The sequence below is a fragment of the Saimiri boliviensis genome, chromosome X (genome assembly GCF_048565385.1).
Source record: "Saimiri boliviensis isolate mSaiBol1 chromosome X, mSaiBol1.pri, whole genome shotgun sequence".
In the NCBI taxonomy this organism is placed as follows: Eukaryota; Metazoa; Chordata; class Mammalia; order Primates; family Cebidae; genus Saimiri; species Saimiri boliviensis.
In genome coordinates, this window is record NC_133470.1 from 68,299,158 (window position 1) to 68,326,898 (window position 27,741).

The 27,741-nt window shown below is 35.2% G+C and overlaps 1 protein-coding gene across 2 annotated transcripts in view; it reads right to left on the bottom strand.

Annotated features, from left to right (window-relative positions):
• BRWD3 (bromodomain and WD repeat domain containing 3) overlaps window positions 1–27,741 on the bottom strand; it is a 134,925-nt gene that overhangs the window by 59,021 nt on the left and 48,163 nt on the right. For both annotated transcript variants that reach the window (XM_003936828.4, XM_074391860.1), the window contains 8 exons: window positions 16,535–16,695; window positions 14,670–14,891; window positions 8,115–8,215; window positions 7,243–7,313; window positions 6,118–6,218; window positions 5,397–5,437; window positions 2,194–2,298; window positions 998–1,151 (listed from right to left, as the gene is read on the bottom strand). In XM_003936828.4, coding sequence (XP_003936877.2) covers window positions 998–1,151; window positions 2,194–2,298; window positions 5,397–5,437; window positions 6,118–6,218; window positions 7,243–7,313; window positions 8,115–8,215; window positions 14,670–14,891; window positions 16,535–16,695 — 956 coding nt within the window. The remainder of the gene's footprint in view (window positions 1–997; window positions 1,152–2,193; window positions 2,299–5,396; window positions 5,438–6,117; window positions 6,219–7,242; window positions 7,314–8,114; window positions 8,216–14,669; window positions 14,892–16,534; window positions 16,696–27,741) is intronic.

Sequence of the window (27,741 nt, forward strand, 5' to 3'; positions counted from 1 at the left end):
GCCGGGCGCAGTGGCTCAAGCCTGTAATCCCAGCACTTTGGGAGGCCGAGGCAGGTGGATCATGAGGTCAAGAGATCGAGACCATCCTGGTCAACATGGTGAAACCCCCGTCTCTACTAAAAATACAAAAAATTAGCTGGGCATGGTGGTGCATGCCTGTAATCCCAGCTACTCAGGGGGCTGAGGCAGGAGAATTGCCTGAACCCAGGAGGTGGAGGTTGTGGTGAGCCGAGATCGTGCTATTGCACTCCAGCCTGGGTAACAAGAGCGAAACTCCATCTCAAAAAAAAAAAGAAAAAAAAAAAAAAGAATTGATTTCTAATCTGAACCTTATCACTTATTACTGTGTAATCACAGGGCAATCATTCGGCATTATCTCCTTAAAATGCTCATGAATTGATAGTTGAAGCAGACAAAAAATAAGGTTTCAAACTTAAATCTGAAGTCAACCAGTATTATGATAAATTAAAAAACATCGATACCACCCATGTGATTTCTGCTATTCATTCTTTCAACTTTTTACATCACAAATACTGAAGCCTCTTACAATAACAAATACATTTCTGAAAAGGAAAAAAACCCTTTTTCTTTCCTACTTCTTCTTATCCCTATTCCTTGCATAAAGTAATCACTAAAGGTAGACTATGTAGAATATCCTTGTCAAAATAATTTAAGCTCTATCCCTATAATGGTAACAATGACAAAATGTCAACCCCTGCTAAAAACAAAATAACTTACACGTCCTCATTATATACTATAACACGGTAGATGAATACCTACTAGACTTAGAAAATATCTTGGAAAGATTTCATACTTGCTTTTAGCAGGTATAGCATGTGTCATCCCTATTTTACAGATATATTGACAGAGGCCTCTCAGAAAATCATTTGTCCAAGGTCTACTATATCACAGAAAAGAAACTGGAACTTAAATTTCCTGTGTCTTAAAATAATGAGTTCTTTGACCATTTTAATCGTTCTAAAAATAAAATACTTACAGATAATGTATGAAGAAGCTGTCCTGTGATAGAATTCCACACTTTCAAAAGAAAATTGTTCACTGCAGTAATAACTGTGGTATCATAGCGATCCCAGGCCACCATAGTCACCTTAAGTTTAGTGATCTTGTCTTCTCCAGACGGCAAATTATTGCTAAACAAAACAATTTGCAGTATTCTTATCTTACAAATTTTTGACAAAGGTGCTTGTTAAATAGCAAATTATGACAAAATTTCTCCAGGATTATACAATTGTTTAGATTTAAAAACCCTAAACTATATTGTTAAGTATTCATGAAACAAAAATTACATGTATCTGCATAGGCAATATCCATTAGCTTATTTTAGGGAGGAAAAAAAGATCCTAAGATGACAAAAATTTTGTAAATTATTCCTTGAGAACCAAAAATTATGAAGCTACTAAGAAATCTATAAATACCTTGTAAAATAAAATTCAAAGTTATGTTGGTTAACAGAAAATATAAAAACATAATTGCCACTTTATTCCCTTAATTATAATTCTTTTAAAAAACCAATAAGGTCTTATAAAAAAAAACAGAAAATTTAGTAACATTTTTATGTAATTGAATATGGCATTATCAATAGGTGGCTATGATGAAAAAGTCATTTCTATATCTCAACTAATCGAAAGGTAATTGATTTCAGGGCCACACCCTAAAGAAACTGTAGTGTCCCAAAGAGGTAATTATGTATCTTCTAATCAACAGTGAAGATGATAAAACTGAATGCTGATTAAGTGGATACATATTGCTGAGTAAGAATGGTAACAATATAATATATTATAAAAGTATCCTTAGAAAATTAGGGAAAAAGTTAAACATGTGCTGACATTTCACAGGGACAACTCTCAAGGTAGAAAGTAATATAGATATTTTTTCATGACCTCTAGGAAACTAAGGCAGAGAATTGCTCTTTGGGCATCAGTAGAGCACAGACATCTTTGAGTCACAACAGACCAAAATATCAAATGAATCAGCAATGTTCTTGTCATCCAGTCTGTCAATTAACAGCAAAAGATTATTTGCTTAGAGGCTTTACAGATGGAAACTTCCTGTCTACAATTAACTTAAAATGATTTATTAATGTAAAAAGATATTTTATATTCATTATTAAATATAACTCAATTAAAATACTCAATCATGAGAACCACATAAACATCTAACATACATTCTTACCCAGTCATTTTAGTCGCCATGTCTAGCACTATACTCTTCCATTCTTGTTGTTGATACTGCCAAATTCTTGCTGTTCCATCTCGACTTCCACTAACAAATCTTAAACTAGAAAGAGTTAAAATAGGTTTATTAATTTTCTCAAAAATGTAAATTACTTTTTTTCGATAATGTAAGTAACACATTAGCCCTCACACACTACTGAGGGGAATGGTACAGTCACTTTGGAAAACAGCTTGGCAGTTCTTCAAAATGTTAGATGTAGAGTTATCATATGACCCAGAAATTCTACTCCCAGGTATATATCCAAGAGTAAAGAAAACATAAGTCCACATAAAAATGTGTACATGAGTATTCATGGCAGCATTATTCATAATAAGCCAAAAAGTGGAAACAACCCAAATGCCCATCAATGGATAAATAAAATGTAGCATATTCATATAATGAAATATTATTCAGAAAAAAAAAAGAAAAGAAAGAAAGAAAGAAAGAAAGAAAGAAAGAAAGAAAGAAAGATAGATAGATAGACATGGTAACACAGATGAATCTTGAATAGGCAAATCTATAAAGACAAAAAGTAGATTAATGGTTACCCAGAGCTGGGAGTGAAGGGATAGGAGAATTGGCGGTTGACAGCTATAGGGTATGAGCTTTCTCTCAGGGGTAATGAAAATGTTCTAAAATTGACTGTGGTGATGGTTGTACAACTCTATAAATACACTAAAAACCAACAAATTTTATGTTATGTAATTTATTATTTCAATAAAGATATCATTAGAAAAGAATACATATTCACTCATACTTCTGTCATTGTTAACACTTCAGTTTCTATTTTCAGAATTTAAAAAATACAGACATAAACACTTCAATATTTTCCACTACAAAAAACAAAACTAGGAAAAACATGTTTTTCCCTAGCTTAACTGTATTTTGTAGATGTATTTCTATGTTTACAAGTACAAAACTACTATCACTTTTAGTAAGTGTTCAACTATATGAATGTATCAAAATTTATTTTTTTAATCCTTTAATGATCAATTGTTGTTTCCAATCTTCACCATTATAAATAATGCTGTGATGAACATCTCTATATAATCTTTGTACAACCTTATACATATCTTTGCTGAGTCAGAGTAGGCATATTTTTAAAGCTTTTGATACATACTGCCAAATTGTTTCCCTGAAAAGATTTTTTTTTAACAATTTACAATCTCATCACAAGTTGTAGAAGTGTCCATTTTCCCAAAACCCTTGGCAATATTGGGATTATCATTTTTCATTATCTTGTCATTCTGAAAGAAAAAAAAGTGACTGTTATTTTTATTTCTTTGATTATTAGTAAAATTGGACATCTCCTCATGTGTTTATTGGTCACATGATTAATTAAGACACAATAACGTATTTTTTCCTAAATGGAAAAAGACGGAGTTAAATTCTAGCATGAAAGAATAGTAGCTATACTAATGTTGAAGCATCTAACTCAGTATAATTTTGTCAAGTCAACCTTAAAATTTATTTGGTGGTTTTCTCATTCCTAATATAGACATCACTCTTTGTAGACCAAATTTGACTACCCTCAAATTTGACAAAAATGAACTCCATCATTGTAATTATTTGCTGTCAAAAAATTATTTAAAAATAAAACATGATCATCCATATAAAGTCCTTATCGACATATAAGTTGAGGTAGCCAAATCCAAAAATCTAAAATCTGAAAGTTTTTTAGTGTCAGCATGATATCACAAGTCAAAAATTCCACATCTGGCCTCTTGTGATGGGTCACCAACAGTCAAAACTTTGTTTCATACACAAAATTATTTAAAATATTGTATAAAATTACTTTCAGGCTATGTGTATAAGGTGTACATGAAACATAAATGAATTGTGTTTAGAACTGGGTTCATCTTCCAGGATCTCTCATTATGTATACGCAAATATTCCAAAATCTGAAAAAATATCCAGTTCTGGAACCAAGCATTTTAGATGGGAAATAACCTGCATTAGAAACAAATTTTATGCTAGGTGCTTACAATTTTAAAATTTAAAGGTAAACTTTTAGGCTAGAGCCTTTTTTGGCCATTATCTTTTTGGGATTAGACATTTTAGAGAGTGCAAGGATATCTGCATATAATTTCTGACTTTGGGGATACAGGGATAATGAGTGATACAGATGTTCAGACAAAACCAAGACAACTAAAAGCTGAACAGTCAGGAAAGGTTTCAGGTAGGGCATGAACCATAAAAGGAAGATAAGACCTGGTTAAGAAGTGGGTGGGGGAAGGAAGGAGGGAGAGAAGAGAGGAAAGGAGAGAGGTAGAAAGTAGGAGAGAGGAAGAGATTAGGGGAAGGTAGGGAGTGCCATTTCTTGGTAGAAATGATGTGATGAAAAGTATAAGCAAAGGAATGGAAGAGATGTGACTAGGAACAGGGTACATCAATTAGGCTGGATTTAAGGATTCATGTGGAGAATAACAGAAAAGAATGTAGCTCTAAGTCATGTGGTAGAGAGTTCTGAATGCCAGGCTAAGACATTTGAATTTTATTCTGTAAATAGAGAAGAGGAAACACTAAAGATTTCTATAAAGAACAATGTTGGCCGGGCATGGTGACTTACGCCTGTAATCCCAGCACTTTTGAGAGGCTGAGGCAGGCAGATCATGAGGTCAGGAGATCGAGATCATCCTGGCTAACACGGTGAAACCCTGTCTCTACTAAAAATACAAAAAATTAGCCCAGTGTGATGGCATGTGCCTGTAATCCCAGCTACTCGGGAGGCTGAGGCGGAACCCGAATCACTTGAACCCAAAAGGCAGAGGTTGCAGTGAGCCGAGATCGCCCCACTGCACTCCAGCATGGGCGACAGAGTGAGACTCCAACTCAAAAAAAAAAAAAAAAAAAAAATGTTAATCTGGCAGAGATGGACAGGTCAAATAATGGAACACTTGACTAACGTGGGTGTTAACAGAAATAGAGCAAAATAAAGAAAAAACGAAGCACCCAGAAAGGAAGAACTGATAGGCTATGGTTACTACTTGGATAAGATTGTGGAAGTGATAGGTAAGGATGTCATCAAAGAAAAGTAAAAGCTTTGAATCTAAATCACTGGAAAGAATTAAGGTACCTATCATAGAGGTAGCTGCATCTGAGAAAAATGTTAGTAAAATATATCAAATATCTGTTTACACAAATATGTATTACATAATTACCTGTCTCCATTGTTACAGAACTGAACAGCAACAACTTTATCCTAAGACATAAAACAACAGATTTTCCGTTAAAATGGACTCATGTAAAATGAACTAAGTGCTCTTTCTCTCAAATTCATAGGCAAAAACATCACTGAAGTAGTTTTTTGTTTAATAAATTAGAGGTTAGAAAACCTCTAATTTTCTAAAAAAAAAAAAAATTAATGAGGCCCAAAATGAGGTACTAACTAATGAGGAATACTTACTGGCAATAATAGGAAACAAACCACACACAAGGAAACTTTATAAACCATATCTCAAGAGACAAATATTTCTGAATAGATATTCGTTTATTATGTCCTCTGTATTAAGACAGCACTTTAATGTAAGAGAACACCTTAAAAGTTAGTTTAATAGTTGCATTAAATTTTCCACTTGATTTTATTAATTTTTGAAAATCAATCACTTCCTGTTTCCCATATCATTTATTTATTTTACAATAGAATCATCTGACAACTTATAGGTACCATAGTTTAGACACTGCTATTTAAATCTTCTTTTAGAATAATTATCCCATACTTTTACAAATATTGTATATATAATAGTGATGACAAGAGTAAAGAGTAAGCTAAAATTTGAGATTTGTATATATTAAACTATCGTACACATCAGAAAAGAAGAAATAAAATCAACTTTCCTAGGGTGTTCAAAAATAAAGCAATCGTTTCTGATTTTCTCTTACCGTATGTGACTCTAATTCAGCAATTTTCTCAGGGACCTCAGAACCCAAATAATATATTCTAATCACATGATCAGTACTACCAGTTGTAATGAACATACCACCTGGAAGAGTCAAAAAAACAAAAAACAAAACAAACAAACAAAAAACATAGTACGAAGCAATCTTAAAAACCCTCTCATTACTTCCTTAGCTGTATGCTACCTTTCATTAGTAAAAAGGGTTCAAGAAACACAAGGTTGTCTTCTAATTATTGGAGACATGCTAATGCTAATGATTCAGAGAAACTGTAAAACTGTATCATTCATCCAACAAAATCTATAAACTATACACTGAATACAGGCCTACAATCATAAATATTAAAGAACACATCCTTAAGGAATTCACTTCTTTAGATTTTACTTAGAAACGTAACCTTGCAAAGTGATTTATAAGACGACTTATCTACAATTCTCTTTACTATGGCTTTAAGCAAAGGAATGGATGAGATGTGAACAGGAACAGGGTACATCAAAGATGTGAACAGGAACAGTGTAAAAACTCAACTGCTTTTGGGATGATGAAAAAGTTCTAGAGATGGATGGTGTGACAGACGCAGGACAAAGTGAATACACTTAAGTCACAGAAGTGTACATTTAAAAATGGCTGAAATGATAAAATTTTAAGTCCTGTATATTTTACCACAATCAAAAAAAGAAATAAAAAAGGTTAACTAATGTAGGGTTCTTAGCAGTAGAAAAAGCACTGCAGAAGTATTTTCAATATGGAGCAATAGTACATTTTTTTCTTAATAAACTCAGCAGAATTTTTGTGTTGACTAAGGGGGAGCACTAAACGTTTAGGTTGGTGAGTATTTAGAGTAGGGGGTCTGATTTTTACCAAGCAAAAATCACCATTATATAAAAATGTGTTAAATTATGAATAAGAAAAGAAAAAAAAAAATCAACCTTACATAATGCTTAAGAGTCCAAAAAAGTTTATCTATCATAACACATGGTTCACACTTTTGGTATCCTTCAATTAACACTCAAATGTGTATCTTTTTTCTTCATAAATCACATAATCTATTTTTACAACTGGATCATTTTAATATTCGAGATGCTCAAAACATTCTAGTTTGTGACATACCAGAACTGAAAGATGAACAAGATATCTGGACTCCAGGTCTGGATCTCTCAGTAAATTTCACTGGGCGATCTCTAAAGAGAAAAATAAGATGTTTTTATTTTTCGTCATGTTTATCTAATGGGCCAGAATGTTAGCACACTATTGGAAACTGATCGATTTAGCATCAATATTACAGAAAAAACAAATGGAATGTGGTCAGTAAGTACTATTCCTATCAATCATGTTAAAAATGCATTTAACCTTGCAAATATATTTTATGATATCACTATTATTACTATAGTTTTATAAGCCATATTACTTGCTACTACTATGAGAAATCTTAACAAAGAAATAAAACAAATAAAAATCTACCAACATTTTCTTTTTTTTTTTTTTTGAGACAGAGTTTCGCTCTTGCTACCCAGGCTGGAGTGCAATGGCGCGATCTCGGCTCACCGCAACCTCCGCCTCCTGAGTTCAGGCAATTCTCCTGCCTCAGCCTCCTGAGTAGCTGGGATTACAGGCACACATCACCATGCCCAGCTAATTTTTTTATTTTTAGTAGAGACGGGGTTTCACCATGTTGACCAAGATGGTCTCGATCTCTCGACCTCGTGATCCACCCGCCTCGGCCTCCCAAAGTGCTGGGATTACAGGGTTGAGCCACGGCGCCCGGCCTCAACATTTTCTATATAAATTATCTCTTCAACATTAATATCATAAAAATTTTATCCTAAAATCCCTTAACAACCTATTGAAGCAGGTATGGATATGTATATACAAATATACATACACATACAAATATATATACCTATTTAAATACATGAACTATTAAGAATCAAGGGAATAGACAAAATAACATGCTTAATTTTTCACAAAATTTCTCAACTTACCTAAATTTCATTGTTTTTACATGCCATTGCCAGAAACAGATTGTTCCATCAGCACCAGTAGAAGTGAGGTATCTGTTTATGCCTTTAGTTGATGGACAAAACTTAAAAAAAAAAAAATTCTGATTCAAACAAAAAGTTTTCATGTTCAGCCTAACGTCAAATGCAGGCTCTTTTAAAATTATAATCATTTAACAAATATAATTGTAATAAATTCACTTAAAAATTTTTGTTTCAAGAGACTATTTAACTTTCCTGGATTCATAAATACCTTATAAAAATTTAAAATGTCAAAAACTATAGAAAAAGTAACTGAATCTAGGATAAAATGTTTTCGTTATAAAAAATAATTATTTTTAAATTTAACATTACACTTATAAGATTTTTTTAATCGCTTTCAGTGGAGAACAGACTCACAAGCACATTACTAGTTAAAACATTACAAATGTGCTGTGCTATACATACACTTATAGAAAAAATGTGAATTTTTTTTTGAGACAGAGGTTCACTTTTGTCACCCAGGCTGGAGTACAATTGGACATTCTGGGCTCACCGAAAGCTCCGCATCTCGGATTCAAGCGATTCTCCTGCCTCAGCCTCCCTAGAAACTGAGATTACAGGCGCCCGCTACCATGCCCAGATAATTTTTTGTATTTTTAGTAGAGACGGGGTTTCACCATGTTGGCCAGGCTGGTCTTGAACACCCGACCTCAGGTAATCGGATCACCTCAGCCTCCCAAAGTGCTGGGATTACAGGTTTGAGCCACCGTGCCTGGCCACAACTGTGGAATTTTTATAGTTCAGTTGCACAGAGGATTAGAAGTAAATCTAAAAACAAGACGTGGGAAGGTAATAAAGAAGTATTTGGGTTTTATTATTTATTTCACTTTAAAATCCAGTTTCATTCAATGAAATATATAATTTTGTCCTTTTTAAATATAAGCCATTTGTTCTCATAAATAATGTAAAATAGGTCAAATCTTTATTCATATCATATCACTGTGGAAAAATGTAGATCAAGTTAAAAAAATACTTAAGTTGTCAATACAGAGGACTACAGCTATGTCAGAAGAATCATGGCCTTTATCACGTGGGCTTCTCAGGCTTACTGTCAGTATTTTACATATCCTCAGAAAAGAATCACAGAAGAGGGAAAAGAGTAACTGACACAGGAAAAACCTGAAAATTAGACAAGAGTTTCCCGCATGTCAGTGAGTTTTTAAAATCCCAAATGAAGATAATGAAACATTTCCATTGAGATGATGATTAAGGATTAAGATGTACAGGATTTAAATACATTTTGAATGCAAATCAAAAGAAAATGATCATTATGATATTAGAAGTAATTTACTTCACTTCCTTGTTTGAAGGCACAGAACTTCTAAAGACAATAGAGTTTGAATTTAAACAAAAATTACTCATTAATATTATCCATTAATAACTGATGTGCAGTAAAGAAATCAGGACTCATGTCTATATAGTCCTCTGTTGGTATCATTGAGACATTGTTTCCAGGACCTCCCATGGATACTAAAATAAGCAGATGCTCAAGTCCCTGATATAAAATGGTATGGTATTTGCAGATAACATATGTACATCCTCCTGTACACTTTAAATCCTCTACTTTAAATCATCTCTAGATTACTGATAATACCTAATACAATGTAAATGCTGGAGTAACTAGTTGTTATATATTATTTAAGGCATATTGACAAGAAAGAAAAAATGTGTCCCTGTTCAGTACCAATGTTATTATTTTTAGAAATGACCTTTGTTCCTCAGCTGGTTGAAGCCACAGATGCAAAATCTACGGATACAAGGGGTCAACTATATTTTCATTTCTGAGATTGATAAATCTGCACTAAAAAGCTTAATCTGGGCTGGGCGCGGTGGCTTAAGCCTGTAATCCCAGCACTTTGGGAGGCCGAGGCAGGTAGATCACGAGGTCAAGAGATCGAGACCATCCTGGTCAACATGGTGAAACCCCGTCTCTACTAAAAATACAAAACATTAGCTGGGCATGGTGGTGCGTGCCTGTAATCCCAGCTACTCAGGAGGTTGAGGCAGGAGAATTGCCTGAACCCAGGAGGCGGAGGTTGCAGTGAGCCGAGATCGCACCATTGCACTCCAGCCTGGGTAACAAGAGTGAAACTTCATCTCCAAAAAAAAAAAAAAAAAAAAAAGCTTAATCTGGTGGGGCTTGGTGGCTCGCGCCTGTAATCCCAGCACTTTGGGAGGCCGAGGCAGGTGGATCACCTAAGGTCAGGAGTTCGAGACTAGCCTGGTTAATACGGCAAAACCCTGTCTATATTAAAAATAAAGAAAAATTAGCTGGGGATGGTGGTACACACCTGTAATCCCAGCTACTCAAGAGGCCAAGACATGAGAATCACTTGAAGCCAGGAGGCAGAGGTTAAAGTGAGCTGAGATCATACCACCACACTCCAGCCTGGGCTACACAGCAAGACTCTGTCTCAACAAACAAACAAACAAACAAACAAACAAAAAAACACGCTTAATCTAAATTCTATAGCAGTAGTCCACAAATTATGTCCCACACATCAAATTCAGCTTGTTGCCTGTTTCTGTAAATATAGTTTTATTGAACACAGTCACCTTACACTGCCTATGGCTACTTTTGCACTATGAGAACAGAGCTGAGCAGTTGTGACCGATTTTGTATGACATGCAAAGCCCAAATATTTACTATCTGGTCTGTATTTTTGCTGATCTCAGATCTACAGGAATGAGACAATTAAATATGAAATAGTATAATTTTATAAAGTGAAGAAACATTGAAACCTTTATCTTCATTGCATTTAAATTGCTTCATCAATCACAAAAAGGGATCCGGCCCATTACTCATTAATGTGGCTTAATTGAATTGTTTTAAAATGAAAAATCATGTTATGGATTGTTTAATAAAACATTTATTTTTGTATTCCTAACAAATTAATACATAGCTATTGGCAAAAATTTAGGAAATATGGAAAAACAGAAAAAAAGTAACACATAACTCTACCATTCAGTGGTAACCACTGTTAGCATCATACCATTTCAACTAAATTTTGTGAAAAGAGATACAAAACATGGGAGGGTAATATATCACTGATGTTACAGTCAACACACAAATAATAAAGAACATATAAAGAATACCAAATAGTGCTTATTACTATAGACAAAAATGAAACAGAAGGGAAGATACAAGCCGGGCACGGTGGCTCACGCCTGTAATCCCAGCACTTTGGGAGGCCAAGGCAGGTGGATCGCTTGAGGTCAGGAGTTTGAGACCAGCCTGGCCAACATGGTGAAATCCCATCTCTATTAAAAATAAAAATTAAAAATGAAGGGAAGATAGAGAGTTGCTGTGCACACAGTGGCGGAGGTAGGGGATGTGATGGTTTATGATTTTTTTTTTTTTCTTGAGATGGAGTTTCGCTCTTGTTACCCAGGCTGGAGTGCAATGGCGTGATCTCGGCTCACTGCAACCTCCACCTCCTGGGTTCAGGCAATTCTCCTGCCTCAGCCTCCTGAGTAGCTGGGATTACAGGCACATGCCACCATGCTCAGCTAATTTTTTTGTATTTTTAGTAGAGACGGGGTTTCACTATGTTGACCAGGATGGTCTCGATCTCTTGACCTTGTGATCCACTCACCTCGGCCTCCCAAAGTGCTGGGATTACAGGCTTGAGCCACCGAGCCCAGCCACGATTTTAAGCAGAGTGATAAAGTGGTCAGAGAAGGTCTCCCTGAGAAGGTGACGTGCACAAAGCACATAGAAAGTGAGAAAACAAACTGTGAATATCCAAGGAAGACCACTCCAGAGACTGGAAACAGTAAGAGCAAAGGCAGGCGTGTACCTAGAATGTTTAAGAAAAGCAAAGAGGCCAGCAGCTAAAGCACAGTGAGAAAGGCAAATACGCAGTAGACGAGATTGAAGAGCGCCAAGGAGGCTGAGAATATAGGGTATTGTGGGTCATTGTGAAGACTTTAGCTTTAACTCTGAGATTGGAAGCTATTGATGGTCCTGAGCACCAGCGACATAATTTAACTTCAATTTTAAAATAACTCTGTCTGTTAAACTGAGAGGCTAAACTGGGGCAGGGGAAAGGGAATGGAAGATGTGGCAGATCAGTTAGAAGTCCATTTCAATAATCTAGGCCACAGATGATAGTGACTTAAAACAGGATAGCAATAATAGAGACCATGAAAATTTGCCAGATTCTAGATGTAGTTTGATGGTAGAACCAACATGATTTGCTAACAAGTTAGATATAAAGTATAAGAAAAAGATAAAAGGGTTGACTACTCAGTTGAAAGCATGGTATTCCCATTTGTTTGCATAAAAAGGCTTGGGGAGATCTAAGGAAGAAAAATTAGTTCAACTTTGAATATAATGAATTTGAAATACCTAGTAGGCATCCATGTGATGATGCCAAGAAGATAGCTGAATAAACACGTATGGAGCTAAAAGATAGTTCCCAGATGGAGATGAAAGATTTAGAGTCATCAGTCTACAGATGAAATTCAAAACCATGAGATGACTAAGAGAAAGAGTATGTTTCAGAGGAGGTCTACAGATATCTAAGGCACTACAACATGTAAAAGAAGTGAGAAAATAAACTAGCAAACGAAACTACGAAAAAAAAAAAAAAAACAAAACAGTATCATACACATTTTTCATTATTCAGTAATCCCTCCTTATCCGCAGCGGACACATGTCAAGATCTCCAGTGGATGCCTGAAACCTTGGATAGTACCAAGCCCTAAATTTTTTTCTACATTTATATATGTATAATAAAGCTTAATTTATAAATTAGGCACAGTAAGAAATTAACAAATAATACCTAATAATAAAACAGAACAATTATAATTATGTACTATAATAAAAGTTATGTGAATGTGGTCTCTTTCATGTAATATGTCATTGCACTGCACTCACTTATTTTCAAACCACAGCTGACCGTGGGTAATTGAAATCTTGGAGAGTCAAACTGCAGATAAAGGGGACTACTATAATCAAATGATCATTTTTTTTTTTTTGAGACGGAGTTTCGCTCTTGTTACCCAGGCTGGAGCGCAATGGCACGATCTCGGCTCACCACAACCTCCGCCTCGTGAGTTCAGGCAATTCTCCTGCCTCAGCCTCCTGAGTAGCTGGGATTACAGGCACGCGCCACCATGCCCAGCTAATTTTTTGTATTTTTAGTAGAGACGGGGTTTCACCATGTTGACCAGGGTGGTCTCGATCTCTTGACCTCGTGATCCACCTGCCTCGGCCTCCCAAAGTGCTGGGATTACAGGCTTGAGCCACCGCACCCGGCAAATGATCATTTTTTTAAATGTCATATGACAGTATGTCTGAATTCCAGAAATAATCAATCAGATATTACAGTGAGAACACAAGTAACTGACAATCTCCCAAATCAAAATCCATGAAATAATTTCAAATAATCAAAATTTTGACACAATTTTTTTCAAATTCAACACACATTAAAACCAATTCTTGCTAGCTCCCCATAAAAAAGATGATGTATTATTTAAATAACACAAAAAATGGCATAGTTTTTATTTTTTAAAGTATAAACAAAAGGTACTGGGAGTAATTATCTCCTCCAAAAGTGGTCTCTTTTTCCAAAGTGTAAAAATTTTAAGATTCCTATGTTTGGCTTTCAACACAAAGAAGACAAAAGTTCAGCTTCGTTAGTTTTATTAAATAAAAAATATATGAAGGTATCCATGACTTTCACTACCAACATCTGGTAAAACCACTATGCGGAGAAGGATTAAAAGAAGCCAATGTATTCTATGTTAAAAATCAAATTGAGGCTGAGCACAGTGCTCATGCACCTGTAATTCCAGCAGTTTGGGAAGCCAAAGCCAGAGGATTGCGCCTGAGTCCAGGACTTTGAGAGCAGCCTGGGCAACATGAAGAAACCCTGTCTCTACAAAAATTACAAAATTTAGCTGCATGTGGTGGCGCATGCCTGTAGTCCCAGCTACTCAGGAGGCAGAGGTGGGAAGATCACTTGAACCTGGGAGGTGGAGGCTGCAGTAAGCTGAGATCATGCCACTGCACTCCAGCACAGGTAATAACAAAACAAAACAAAACAAAACAAAAACAATATCAAATTGAAACTAAGAATAAAAATTTCTCTCAATTAACCTAAATGCAGACAAATACTAAATCTGACTGGCACACATCTTGCATTACATATTAATACAAGGTATGCCAATATTCCAGTTAGAATCTGTTTATATTCTAACAGGAAATAGTGTGCTCGTAAGGCATTTACAGGTTTTCTCCCTACTTAACAAACACAAATAAGATGTCTCACTCTATTTATAGAATCATCTTTTTATTTATTTTTTTAAAAAAGAAAATTCTATGAAAAAGGAACTTAAAAATAATACCTTTCTGCAGGGCAGGAGCAAAGTCCAGAGAAAGCATTTTTCTCTTGCTCTTCTTTGAGCTATTAACTATATAATGTAATATGAAATGAGAGAATTCTCACCTTTATTACATATGTTTGAGCCAAATTTTATCACTTTTCTTACCTGTATGGAAGTAATAGAAGCTGAATGTCCCTGAAGGACTGCAACCGGTGCACAAGTTCGAAGACACCATACTCTTACCACCTTATCACAGCTGCCTGCGGCAATAAGAGTGTTTTCATAGTTAACAGCCATATCAGAAATTTCAGCAGAGTGTCCACGAAGTGTAGCAAGAAGGCGTCCATCATCTGTAGCCCAAATTTTTACTAAACAGTCATCTGAACCCTATAGTAACAAAAGGACAACAGATTTATAATGAAGCAAAAATTCACCACGATCCCCGCCACCACCACAAAAATAGCCAAGAAGAAGATTTTCTTAAATTACTTCTAAGACTTTATTTTGTCCCTTCTCTATATATGATAGGGATCCAGTAGCAAGTATAAATGATATCCAAATGAAAGCATTAACAAAGCATTGTCCAAAGTGACAACAGCATTTATGAAGAACATTTCAAAATTACCACCAATCCTGACAATTCATCAAAATATTTTAAAGTCACATTTTCGAGATTTGGCATTAAGCATATCTAACATTATTTTTTTTCTTTAGGGCTGACAGCCTTTCTTCTAAATTCTTTAAATATTTTTTCCACAAATTATTCAGAATTTAACCTAAAGTCTACAAGCATTTCTCGTGAAATTAAACGTGAGGCTAGCCGTTAATGATAATTTCCGGTAAAAATATGATATTAAACTTCCTTTTGAGAATTTCAGAAGAATGAACAGCAAAAAGCAATTCTACTCTAATATGGTAGCTATTTAATAATTATCTGTTTATTAAAAGATAACATTCAAGGCCGGGTGCGGTGGCTCAAGCCTGTAATCCCAGCACTTTGGGAGGCCGAGGCGGGTGGATCACGAGGTCAAGAGATCGAGACCATCCTGGTCAACATAGTGAAACCCCGTCTCTACTAAAAATACAAAAAATTAGCTGGGCATGGTGGCGTGTGCCTGTAATCCCAGCTACTCAGGAGGCTGAGGCAGGAGAATTGCCTAAACCCAGGAGGCGGAGGTTGCGGTGAGCCGAGATCGCGCCATTGCACTCCAGCCTGGGCAGCAAAACTCCGCCTAAAAAAAAAAAAAAAAAAAAAAAAAGATAACATTCATCATCCTCATCATGATCACTAACATCCAAATACTTATGTGATGCATTTAGTCATTAAGTCATCAATGGAAGAGTCCATACTAAACTCTAAGGTGTAATAACTTCCCGAAGTACAAACTACTTCATTCGTTGTAGCATACAAATATAAAAATAAAATTAAGCTATTATCCACACTTCCATGTTAATACTAAAGTAATGAGACTAAGCTTTTTCTTGCCAATAGTGTTGTACTACAATTTTGTACTCAAAAGCATACAGTATAATCTGCTTAATAAAAATTCAGTTTAAAAAAAAATGACCAGTACTAAAACCACAAAAAGATATGAAAAAATATCTATAATTTTCATTATGGTGTAGTTCTACTATGCAATCAAAAAAGTGTGATGGAATCATTATTTAGGCAAAACTGGCAGCAATTACACTCAGTGACACATGGAAGTGCATTTTAATAAATGTTTGCTAAAATTAAATGAAATGAAATTTTTGACTATACTTGTTTCACATAAATTAACCACTTCTAGAATATAAGGTCTTCTGAAGATTAACTTCTTAAAATTAAACTTCCAAGAAGATAGTAAACATTTGTATTGACATGTTTACTTAGATAAAAAGAGAAAAATTTTTCAATTTCCACTCATCTTTTTCTGCACCCATATACCCAAAAAAGTGAACTGCCTACAAAGCACAATGCAATGCCATGCAGTCTGGCTTCAACTGTTGTAATTCTATATATGCTACCATATTATAAATTTTAAACTCACTGTAAAAATTCTTCTCCCACTTCGGTCAAATGCTACACAATAGACAGATGACAAGTGTCCCAGAATTCTCTTATGCATCTTAATGTGCTGGTAAGCAGATGAAGGGAAAATATGACCGAAGCGACTACATCCGGTTAATTGCCTGGCAGAGGTGATATTCACTGAAAAAAATAAGAAATTAATTTAAAACTTAAAAGTGAAACTAATTTCATGAAATTAAATCATAAATATTAAGATGAGGCAAAACAGAGTACATATATTATAGCAATTCTGCCCTGTGAAGATTCTAAATTCCCTTACATAGCTCATGATTTTATTAACTCCACTTTACTATAAGAAAGCACCAAGAATACTCTCATTAAATCTTAAAGATCTGACGTTCTGCTTGGTTTACTGTGGTTTCTCAAGCACATTCTCATCTTGCCTTTCTTGGTACGCTACAGTCAGAGAGACTGTCATTTTAAATATATAGGAAAATCTTTGAACTGTACTTGGTTAAGTATGTGCCTCTAAAAAATTATACAGGAATTTCATAAATTCCTGTCTTACCTCCTCACACCTTATCCACCATATGGATGACTGCCCCTAAAAATTCAAGAGTAATGCAAATAAAAAAACCCTAAACAGTGAAAAGATAAGGAAGCTATGATGTCAAAAAGATTTTATGTTGCAAACAACCTAGGTTTGTCTATGGGTTCCTTCCTTTTGGTTTCTGAATTTAGAGGCTCTCCCTCTAGTTAACAAGGAACTTTTCAGGCTTCATCTCCTATGAAGTCATTTTAGGTCCTATCTTACTTTTTTTTTTCTTGGTTGCTTTGCCTAATTCTCCATTTTCTTTAAAAAAATGCCAAATATAGCGTAAGTCTACACAATTCTCCTCCAAATACCTCATGGATTCTGCTCATATCTAAAAAAACTAATCTTGATCTCTATGTAAAAATTTACAGCCACCCTGTGAACTCCTTCATCTTCCCTTATACACTAAAAATGCTTAACACCCGACACAATATATTTTAGTCAAAACATAGCCTCCCGATAACTTCAAAGGTCACCTTGAGGCAAAATGACATTTTACCACACTGCATAAATAATATAGTACAAAATAAAAATAGCTTCATGTTCAAGCAGGGCAAGATTAAAGCAAGAACTGAGTTCTAGCTAGATTAGTATGATTAGAACCATGCCACTATCAAAAATATGAAATCTTTCAACATCTCACAATTTAAGAGCAATGAAGTCTTTCTTTCAGGCAAAGGCAGATCCACTGGCCATTTTAACTGACAAAATGACAAAAAATGAATAATGAATAGCAAAATCAGTGACATGTTGAATATAAACAATGAGAACACATAAGAGACCTGAGTAGTTATGTAATACTGCAAGATGCTGAGTAAATAATGAGAGGAACTGCATAAGCATCAGTTATCAGGCAAGAGGATTTCTTTTTGGCGGGTGTTCCCATCTCAACCACAAAAAAACTCCATGACTCCAAGACAGGAAAGGCTAGTACTCTAATTTGGGACTTCAGAAATCTTCCTTTTCCAATGAAACATTTCTTACTGCTCTGAATTCTTTAAAACAATCAACGATCACTTCTGCTTGGCTTTTGTCTGTTCATACTTTGCAGGTGGATGCAGGGAAGAAAGGTTACTTTAAGGCAGGGCTTCTCAATCTTGAAACCATTGATACTCTGGGTTGAATGATTCTTTGCTGTGGAGACTTTCCATTGTAGGGTGTTTCTGCAGCATCCCTGGCCTGTCCCCAACTAGATGCTAGCAGAATCCCCCCACACTAAGTTGTGACAAACGAAAATATCTCCAGATGTTGTCTAGGGTAAGAAACTGCCCCAGATTAAAATCACTTCTTGTAGTATTAAAAAAAAATTATTACCAATAGAAGAAAATCAAAACAAAAACAGAAAAGCAATTTTGAGAAGGGGAGCAGAGGGAGATAGAAAGAGCAAATCCATGAACATGGAATATCTTTCCACTTACTTGTGTCTTCAACTTTTTTCACCAATATTTTATAGTTTTCACCATACAAATTTTTCAACTATACTTAAATTTACTCCAAAGTACTTTCTTAGGTCCTATTATAAATGTAATTATTTTCTTGATTTCATTGTTAGAGTATAGAAACACTGCAGATTGTCAAGTTGATTTTGTAATCTGTACCATTACTCAATTTGTGTATCAGTTCTAAGAGGGTTCTTTCAGTGGATTTTTAGGGTTTTCTACATATAAGACATCATCATCAGACAACAGAATATTTCACTCCTTTTACTATATGGATGCATTCTGATTCTTTTTCTGGCCTAATTGCAATGGCTTAGACTGCCTGTACTATGTTGAATATAAATGGCAAAAATGGGCATTTTTGTCTTGTTCCTAATATTAAAGAAAAACCTTCCAGTGTTTCATCATGACTGAGTGCAATGGTGACATCTCAGCTCACTGCAACCTCCACCTCCCAGGTTCAAAAGATTATACAGGCTCAGCTTCCAGAGTAGCTGGAATTACAGGTGCCTGCCACCACACCCAGCTAATTTGTATTTTTAGTAGAGATGGGGTTTCACCATGTTGGTCAGGTTAGTCTTTAACTCTTGACCTCAGATGATCTGCCTGCCTCAGCCTTGCAAAGTGCTGGGATTACGGGAGTGAGCTACCCCATCAGGCAGAGAGAAATTCCTTCTATACCTCTTATGTTGAGAGATTTTATCGTGATTACATGTTGAATTTTGTCAAATACTATTTCTGCATCTATTGAAATGATCATTCAGGTTTTGTCCTTCATTTTGCTAATATCGTGCATCACATTTATTGAATTACATATGCTGAGTCAACTTTGAATCCCAGGGATGAATCCCACTTGATCACAATGATTGGTCTTTTTAATGTGCTGTTGAATTCAGTTTGCTAGTATTTTGTTAAGGATTTTTTCTTTTTTCTTTTTTCTTTTTTTTTTTTTTTTTTTTTTGAGATGAAGTCTCACTCTGTCACTTAGGCTGAGGTGCAGTGGCATGATCTCAGCTCACAGCAACCTCCACCTCCTGGGTTCAAGCGATTCTCCTGCCTCAGCCTCCCAAATGGCTGGCATTCCAGGCATGCATCACCACATCCAGTTAATTATTTGTATTTTTAGAAGAGACTGGGTTTCGCCATGTTGGGTGGGCTGGTCTCAAACTCCTAACCTCAAGTGAATAACTATAAGAAAGAAAATCCATTCATTCATCTAACAAATATTTGAGTTCCTTAATGGCCAAAGAATAACAGCTAAGTACATAAGCAAAACACTTTTTTAAAAAACTATTTTGTTATTCATACAAATTCATGGGGTATGTGTGCAATTTTGTTACATGCAACGAATGCATAGTGGCCAAGGCAGGGTTTTTAAGGTATATAACACTCAAATAACATACATTGTACTCACTAAGTAATTTCTCAACATCATTCCTCTCCCACAGCCTCACCCTTCTGAGTCTCCATTGTCTATCATTCTACTCTCTATAACCATGTGTACACATTTTGTAGTACCCACTTATGACTTTATGAGAACATGTGATATTTGACTTTATATACCTGGCTTGTTTCACTTAAGGTAATGTTCTTCAGTTCCATCCATATTGCTGCAAATAACATGATTTCATTTTTTTTATGACTCAATAGTACTTGATTTTACATATATGTGTATATATATATATATATATATATATATATATATGAATGACATATTTTCCTTTATGTTTTTTTAATTTGTTCATTTTTATTTTAGTAGTAGTATTATTATTTTTGAGATCTGATCTTGCTTTGTTGCCTAGGCTGGAATGAAGTGGTGATATCACAGCTCACTGCAGCCTAGACCTCTTGGGTTCAATTGATCCTCCCACCTCAGCCTCCCAAGTTGCTGGGACCACAGGTATGTGTCACCATGCCCAGCTAAATTTTTTGCTGTTGTTTTAGAGATAGGGTCTCTTTATGTGGCCAATCTGGTCTTGAATTTCTGGGCTCAAGTGATCCTCTCATGTTGGCCTTCCAAAGCATTTTCTTTATCCATTTACCCACTGATGGACACTTAAGTTGGTCTCTTATCTTTGCTATTGAGAATAGTGCCATTATAAACATATTAGTTCAAGTATCTTTTTGATAAAATGATTTATTTACCTCTGGAGTATATACCCAGTAATGGGTTTGCTAGATTGTATGGTCATTCTATTTTTAGTTCTTGGAGAAATCTCCATATTATTTACCACAGAAGCTGTACTTATTTATAATCCTACCAACAGAGTGTAAGAGTTCTTTTTTGTACATCCTCACCAACCTTTTTTTATACATATTTTCATTAATAGCCAATTTGACTGAGGTATGATAATATTTCACTGTTGTTTTAATTTACATTTCTCTGATTAATGATGTTGAATATTTTTTCTTTTTCTTTTTCTTTTTTTTTTTTTTTTTTGAGACAAAGTCTTGCTCTGCCACCCAGGGCTGGAGTGCAATGGCACAATCTCAGCTCACTGCAACCTCTGCCCGCCAGGTTCAAGCAATTATCTGTCTCAGCCTCTTGAGTAGCTGGGATTACAGGTGCCTGCCACCATGCCCAGCTAATTTTTGTACTTTTAGTAGAGATGGGGTTTCGTCATATTGGCCAGGTTGGTCTTGAACTCCTGACCTCAGATGATCTACTGGCCTCAGCTTCCCAAAGTGCTGGGATTAAAGGCATGAGCCACCGTGCCTGGCCAAGCATTTTTTCATATACCTCTTGGCTATTTGCATGTCTTCTTTTCAAAAATATCTACTGCTGTCTTTAGCCACTTGTTAATGACATTATTTCTGAGTTTTGTTGTTGTTGAGTTGTTTGTGTTCCTTGTATATTTTGGTTATTAGTCCCTTATCAGGTGGATTATAAAAGTAGTCAGCTATAAGAACACCATCAACACCCAAAAGATGATTTGGTAAAGAAAATTAACAGATAAGATACAATATAGGAAACAGAAATAATATGCTGAATCACAGAAAAGATACAACTATTTTGCCAGTTATCAAAGAAATTTAAATGAAAATGAGGCAAAATTTTATACCTAATAAATTAGCATTTAAAAAAATTTAAAAGCCTAATACCACCAATTACTACTTAAAACTAACGTACACCTCCATTTCTGAAAGCACCATACAGTGATATTATCCCTTTGAAAGATAATTTGGCAATATATTTCAAAAGAGTCATGAAAACATGCACATCCATCACTGCACCTCTGGGCATCTATTCTGGGGACATAATTGATTAGCAAAAAACAGTTACATATATAAAATATTTAAAGTAGTACTATTTATAATGCCAAGGAATTAAAAACAACCTACGAGTCCAGTATCAAGGGAATGGTTAATTATAAAATTATAGAATATTTGATAGACTATTACATAGGAATCAATAGTTAAAATATAAAAAGCAATGTTAAAAAAAATTAGGGATTACACAGCAAAAATATAAAACAAAATTATGTGTATACTATAAATTATGTAAATATATGCACAAATTTATGAATAAAGACTACAAAGACACAAGAGAAATGAAATCAACTGCTTGGCGTTAAAAGAATGAGAAATTGGCCAGGCGCAGTGGCTCAAGCCTGTAATCCCAGCACTTTGGGAGGCCGAGGCAGGTGGATCACGAGGTCAAGAGATTGAGACCATCCTGGTCAACATGGTGAAACCCCGTCTCTACTAAAAATACTAAAAATTAGGTGGGCGTGGTGGCGTGTGCCTGTAATCCCAGCTACTCAGGAGGCTGAGGCAGGAGAATTGCCTGAACCCAGGAGGCGGAGGTTGCGGTGAGCCGAGATCGCGCCATTGCACTCCAGCCTGGGTAACAAGAGCAAAACTCCGTCTCAAAAAAAAAGAATGAGAAATTTTTAAAATTTCATTTAATACTCTTAAAAATACGTTTTTATCTTAAACATACACTTTCTGTTAGGTTCTTCCCAACAGTAACAGCTATGGCCGGGCGCTGTGGCTCACGCCTGTAATCCTAGCACTTTAGGAGGCTGAGGTGGGTGGATCACCTGAGGTCAGGAGTTCAAGACCAGCCTGGCCATCATGGTGAAACTCCATCTTTAAAAAAAAGAAAAAGAAAAGAAAAAAAAAAAGAACAGCTATGTAAGAAAAATCTAACCTAAGGTATGATGTATGTCATTAAATATTCCTTCTCCCAGCTCAGCAGTTTTTTAAATGTACTAATCTGGCACTGGAAATGATATCTACATATTTTTCTCAGTCATTGGTAATATAAACAGGCCTTAGTCTCTATACATTAAGAAATAATGTATGTATTCCTCATTCAGTCATTGGTAATATAAACAGGACTTAGCCTCTATATATTAAGAAATAATGCATGTATTCTTTTCAGTACTGATTCTTGCTTTACTTACATAGCTACAGAACTCTTTATTAGGAACATGCTCCCCAAATGTTAATGGTTGACAATTGACTATACAAATACAATTGAAAAGCATTCACTTTTGACCTTACAAATACAATTGAAAGCATTCGCTTTTGACCAATTCTTGAGTATTTTACTAGGAAGAACTGGATCTCATTCTTCTAGCATGAATATCACACACTTTCTTTGGGGGAGGAGAATGCTCCAAACCATTTTTCCTTTTCTCTAAAGTAATAATTTAAAAAATGAAGACAGATACACACTTGCATACATACACACACATACATGCACAAAGCTATCACTATGTTCTACCTAAATATCTCTGTCAAATGCTATTAAGTGAATTATTTCTTTTTAGTTTTATTATAAGCATAATGCAAGTTTGAAGGTGAACAATTTAACTTCCACCATAAGTAGAATGAAGTATTAAATGTAAGAAACAACTACAAATAAATGACCGAAAAAACCCATAATCCTAGCCTGATGTATTCACTATAATGGCATCATCACATTCCCACTGTTAAACCTTTAAAATCTATAGTACTTCAAGGTTATGTAGTAAGTTTTAGCATATACAATTAGTTACTTTGATTAGTACCTTAATTATTTCAAAAGCACCTTAAAAGTTAAGTAATGTTATCCCAGGCTTTACTTACTAAAAAACTTAACTCCATTATGTCACGAAAGTAAAAGGGCAATACAGTTCTAAAAACTCATGAAAACAGGGCAATCAATCAACCTAATTTTAGGCAGGAAAATAATGTGTGCTTCTTCACCCACTGCTGTTAAGAACTTGCAACGTATAAAGAAACAATACACAGTATTTATGACTCCTTTATATCTGGAAAGCTGAGATGGTTACAGTGAGTTTCCATCCATCAACTAACTATAGAGTTTTTTTTTTAATGGTAATGTAAACATGTAAATTTTTTATTAAAATATTTGAAGAACTTTCCTTTTGAGGAAAAAAATTGCTAAATTAAGTAAAAAAAATCATTTTTTACTTAATTTAGCAATGTTGAACAATACACTAGTAGATAAATTAGTCAAACACAGATTTGAATACAATGTATTTAAATATAAAATATTCTATTCAGAATCCATTATGTAATTATTTGTATTTAAAATTTTATACTATAAGCTCCTAAATTGTTCTCTAACAAAATACAAAATGAACTAACTCAATGATAGACCATACTTTAAAAATATTTAAATAACGATAGGATAACAGAATTACTGTATATATTTTACAAATTTATAAAATCATAAGATCAATAAACAGCCATCAATGGATTTAGCTGGATTTAGCTGCTTTCTTTAAGATATAACATTGGTTTACATCTTAGTAGTAGCCAAAGCACTGTGAAAGCTCCTGGAGATATTGCTTATAAACAAGTCAAACAGGGGCGGTGGCTCATGCCTGTAATGCCAGCACTTTGGGAGGCCAAGGCAGGCAGTTCACCTGAGGTGGGGAGTTTGAGACCAGCCTGACCAACATGGAGAAACCCCATCTCTACTATAAATACAAAATTAGCTGGGCGTGGTGATGCGTGCCTATAATTCCAGCTACTCGGGAGGCTGAGGCAGGAGAATTGCTTGAACCCGGGAAGCAGAGATTGCGGAGAGCCAAGATCGTGCCATTGCACTCCAGCCTGGGCAGTAAGAGTGAAACTTTTTCTCAAGAAAATAAAAGGTAATGAAAAATAAATAGACAAGTCAAACAAGGTCTCTGTCTTCATGGAATTTACATTCTACTCTGCAAAGCTTGTATCACTTAGCCAGTTTCAGGAATGAGTAAGATACTTTGTTGGAGAAAAAGTGATCTACAAAAGTATATACAATTCTTAAAATGCTTTTCAACAAGCTCTGCAGTGATGTTGATACTCTGCCAAGTTTGGAAATCATCAATTCTAGTTGAAACTACCTCCTCACAAAATTATTCCTTCTATACCCTAAATGCCAGATGGCCATTCAACCTATACCTAAACACTACTAAAGAGAATGTTACTCTTTTCCAAGAATGGCCAATTCATATGTGGAGCTGCTCTAATTTTGGGGAGACTCTACCTTTAATTAAACTTAATCTCTCTCCCTGTAATTTCCAGAGAGTTGTCCAGGTTCTACCCTTGGGAGCTACATTAAAAAAGAAAAGAATATGGTGGTGCCTGTAGTCTCAGCTACTCAGAGGTTGAGGCAGAAGGATATCCTATGATCTGTGTGGGAACAGCTACTGCACTCCAGCCTGGGGAATAGAGAGAGATCTCATCTTTAAAACACAAACTAAAAAGAAAAAAGTCAATTTCCTTTGTTACATGGTAATCTATGAAATAAAGATAGCTATCATTTGTACCTTAAGTTTTCTTTCAACATGTTAAGTCCCCTCTATATTACACACAGATGTAATTTACAGATATTTCTCTTTCCTAACATTCCCTCAAGAAAAACACTCCTTCATCATAAATATTATTGTGATTACTTTCTTCTGGGAGGTCTCTAGTTTATCAATGTCTGAGCCTTTTAAAACAGTAAAAGCACAATGTTCCAGTGGTCTTATTAGCATAGAGTACAACATATTATTTTTCTTCATCAGGAAACTATACTTCCATGAATGAAGCTTAAGATTGCAAAGACTAGGCTGGGTGTGGCGGCTCATGCCTGTAATCTCAACACTCTGGGAGGCCGACGCGGGAAAACCACCTGAGGTCGGGAGTGTGAGACCAGCCAGACCAACATGGAGAAATCCCATCTTTATTAAAAAAAAAAAAAAAAAAAAATTGCAAAGACTACATTAGGTTTCTTAAAATGCTGCCTTACATTATCTAGTGCTCAGATGAAAGAGAAAACAAAGTTAGTTTGACTGTCTTCTGAAAGTACACAAACACCTGTTGAATAAATCTGTCTAAAATTTTGTCTGGGGTTAAAGCTGAATTCACCATCTATAGTTCCTAGAATCTCTTCTCTGTTCTTTTTTGCATACTTGCCCACTGGGCCATTTCCATTTTTCCTGTCTACTTTGATTTCACAAATAATATCTTCCAGTTAAAATTATTTCAGCATAGCAGGCTTTAATTAATTTGAGCCTCTTGAAGCAGGTAGGTACTAATCTATCTTGCATTTTCTTTCCTCTAACTATGCTTGCTCTACCTTCTGCAGTTTATAGATCAGTAATCTTTGATAGAGAAAATTAAATCAAAATATTATTCTCTCCAGCTCTTAGCTATGATTGTTATAACATCTATGAGTTCCCTCCCCATATGCTAATTAGAACTTTAAAGGTCCTTTCGGGTATTTCTACATGGCTAAAACAATATGAAATGGCTAATAATTATTTTCTACATATAAAAGCAGTGATTTCTGTTTTTCTTTTTTTCTTTTTTTTTAGATGGAGTCTCCCTCTGTTGTCCAGGCTGGAGTGCTAGTGCAGTAACATGATCTCGGCTCAGTGCAACCTCTTCCTCGTGGGTTCAAGCGATTCTCCCACCTTAGGCTCTTGAGTAGCTGGAATTACAGGCACGCCTGGCCTTTTTTTTTTTTTTGTATTTTTAGTAAAGATGGCGTTTCACCATTAGTTTGATCTCGGTATCCTGCTTTTTTACCTATTAGGAAATCATCATCCATACTGTCTAGTCTGTAGTATAATCCCATATAGATTTCTCACTCCTTTTATCTCTGTCCAGTGTTTTTCACAGTACACCAATACTTTAATCTACAGATTCCTGAATACACTTAACATACACTGCTACTCCTTATCTTCCAATTAAGTCTATTTAAGACCAAGAATAGCCACCCTTACTGTAAAACACTAATCCCATGTCAAGTTTCTGTAACTCTTCATATTAAAGCTTCTAGTTTACTTTGTTACTTTATATCTAATATTTGTAATTACTCTGCCTAACCCTTAATGTTTTCTCTTATGAATTACTGATCACCTCCTCCTTTGTAGATTTCTTTCCTATTACACCTGCTATCCATTGTATTTTTTAAAAACTGGCTATTTTTACCACTGACCCTAACAAACAGCAAAATAAACTTATCGAGGCTTAAATTTCTATGTTTTCTCAACATCAATTATAAGTGCTAATGAACAGTAACAGGGATAAAGTTATTCCATAAAAGCCTCCAATTATATCAAGAACATATTAAAGAATTAATTAAAACAAAATACGATTCTTTTTTTTTTCTTTTTTTTTGAGACGGAGTTTTCGCTCTTGTTACCTAGGCTGGAGTGCAATGGAGCGATGTCGGCTCACCGCAACCTCCGCCTCCTGGGTTCAGGCAATTCTCCTGCCTCAGCCTCCTGAGTAGCTGGGATTACAGGCACACGCCACCATGCCTAGCTAATATTTTATTATTTTTATTAGAGACGGGGTTTCACCATGTTGACCAGGATGGTCTCGATCTCTTGACCTCGTGATCCACCCACCTCCGCCTCCCAAAGTGCTGGGATTACAGGCGTGAGCCATCACTCTCGGTCTGAATACGATTCAAATAAAACTTCTCCTGAAATTGGTCAATTTTTTCTTTTTTTACTAATATCTTTAAATGCTAATGAACGACCTTTAGAAATTAAGAACACTGAATGGGCTTTGAGAAAAGGCACAGAAAAATGCCACTTGAAGTGTATAAAAGACTAATGTACACTGGATATTAACACATTTCACATATTCAAATTGCTTTGTTTCAGAATTATAATATGAAATATTGTAACCCAAATTAACAAAGTACAAACCAAACTGTGGTGTTCATACAGTCTTCAATAATGGATTTGCGTT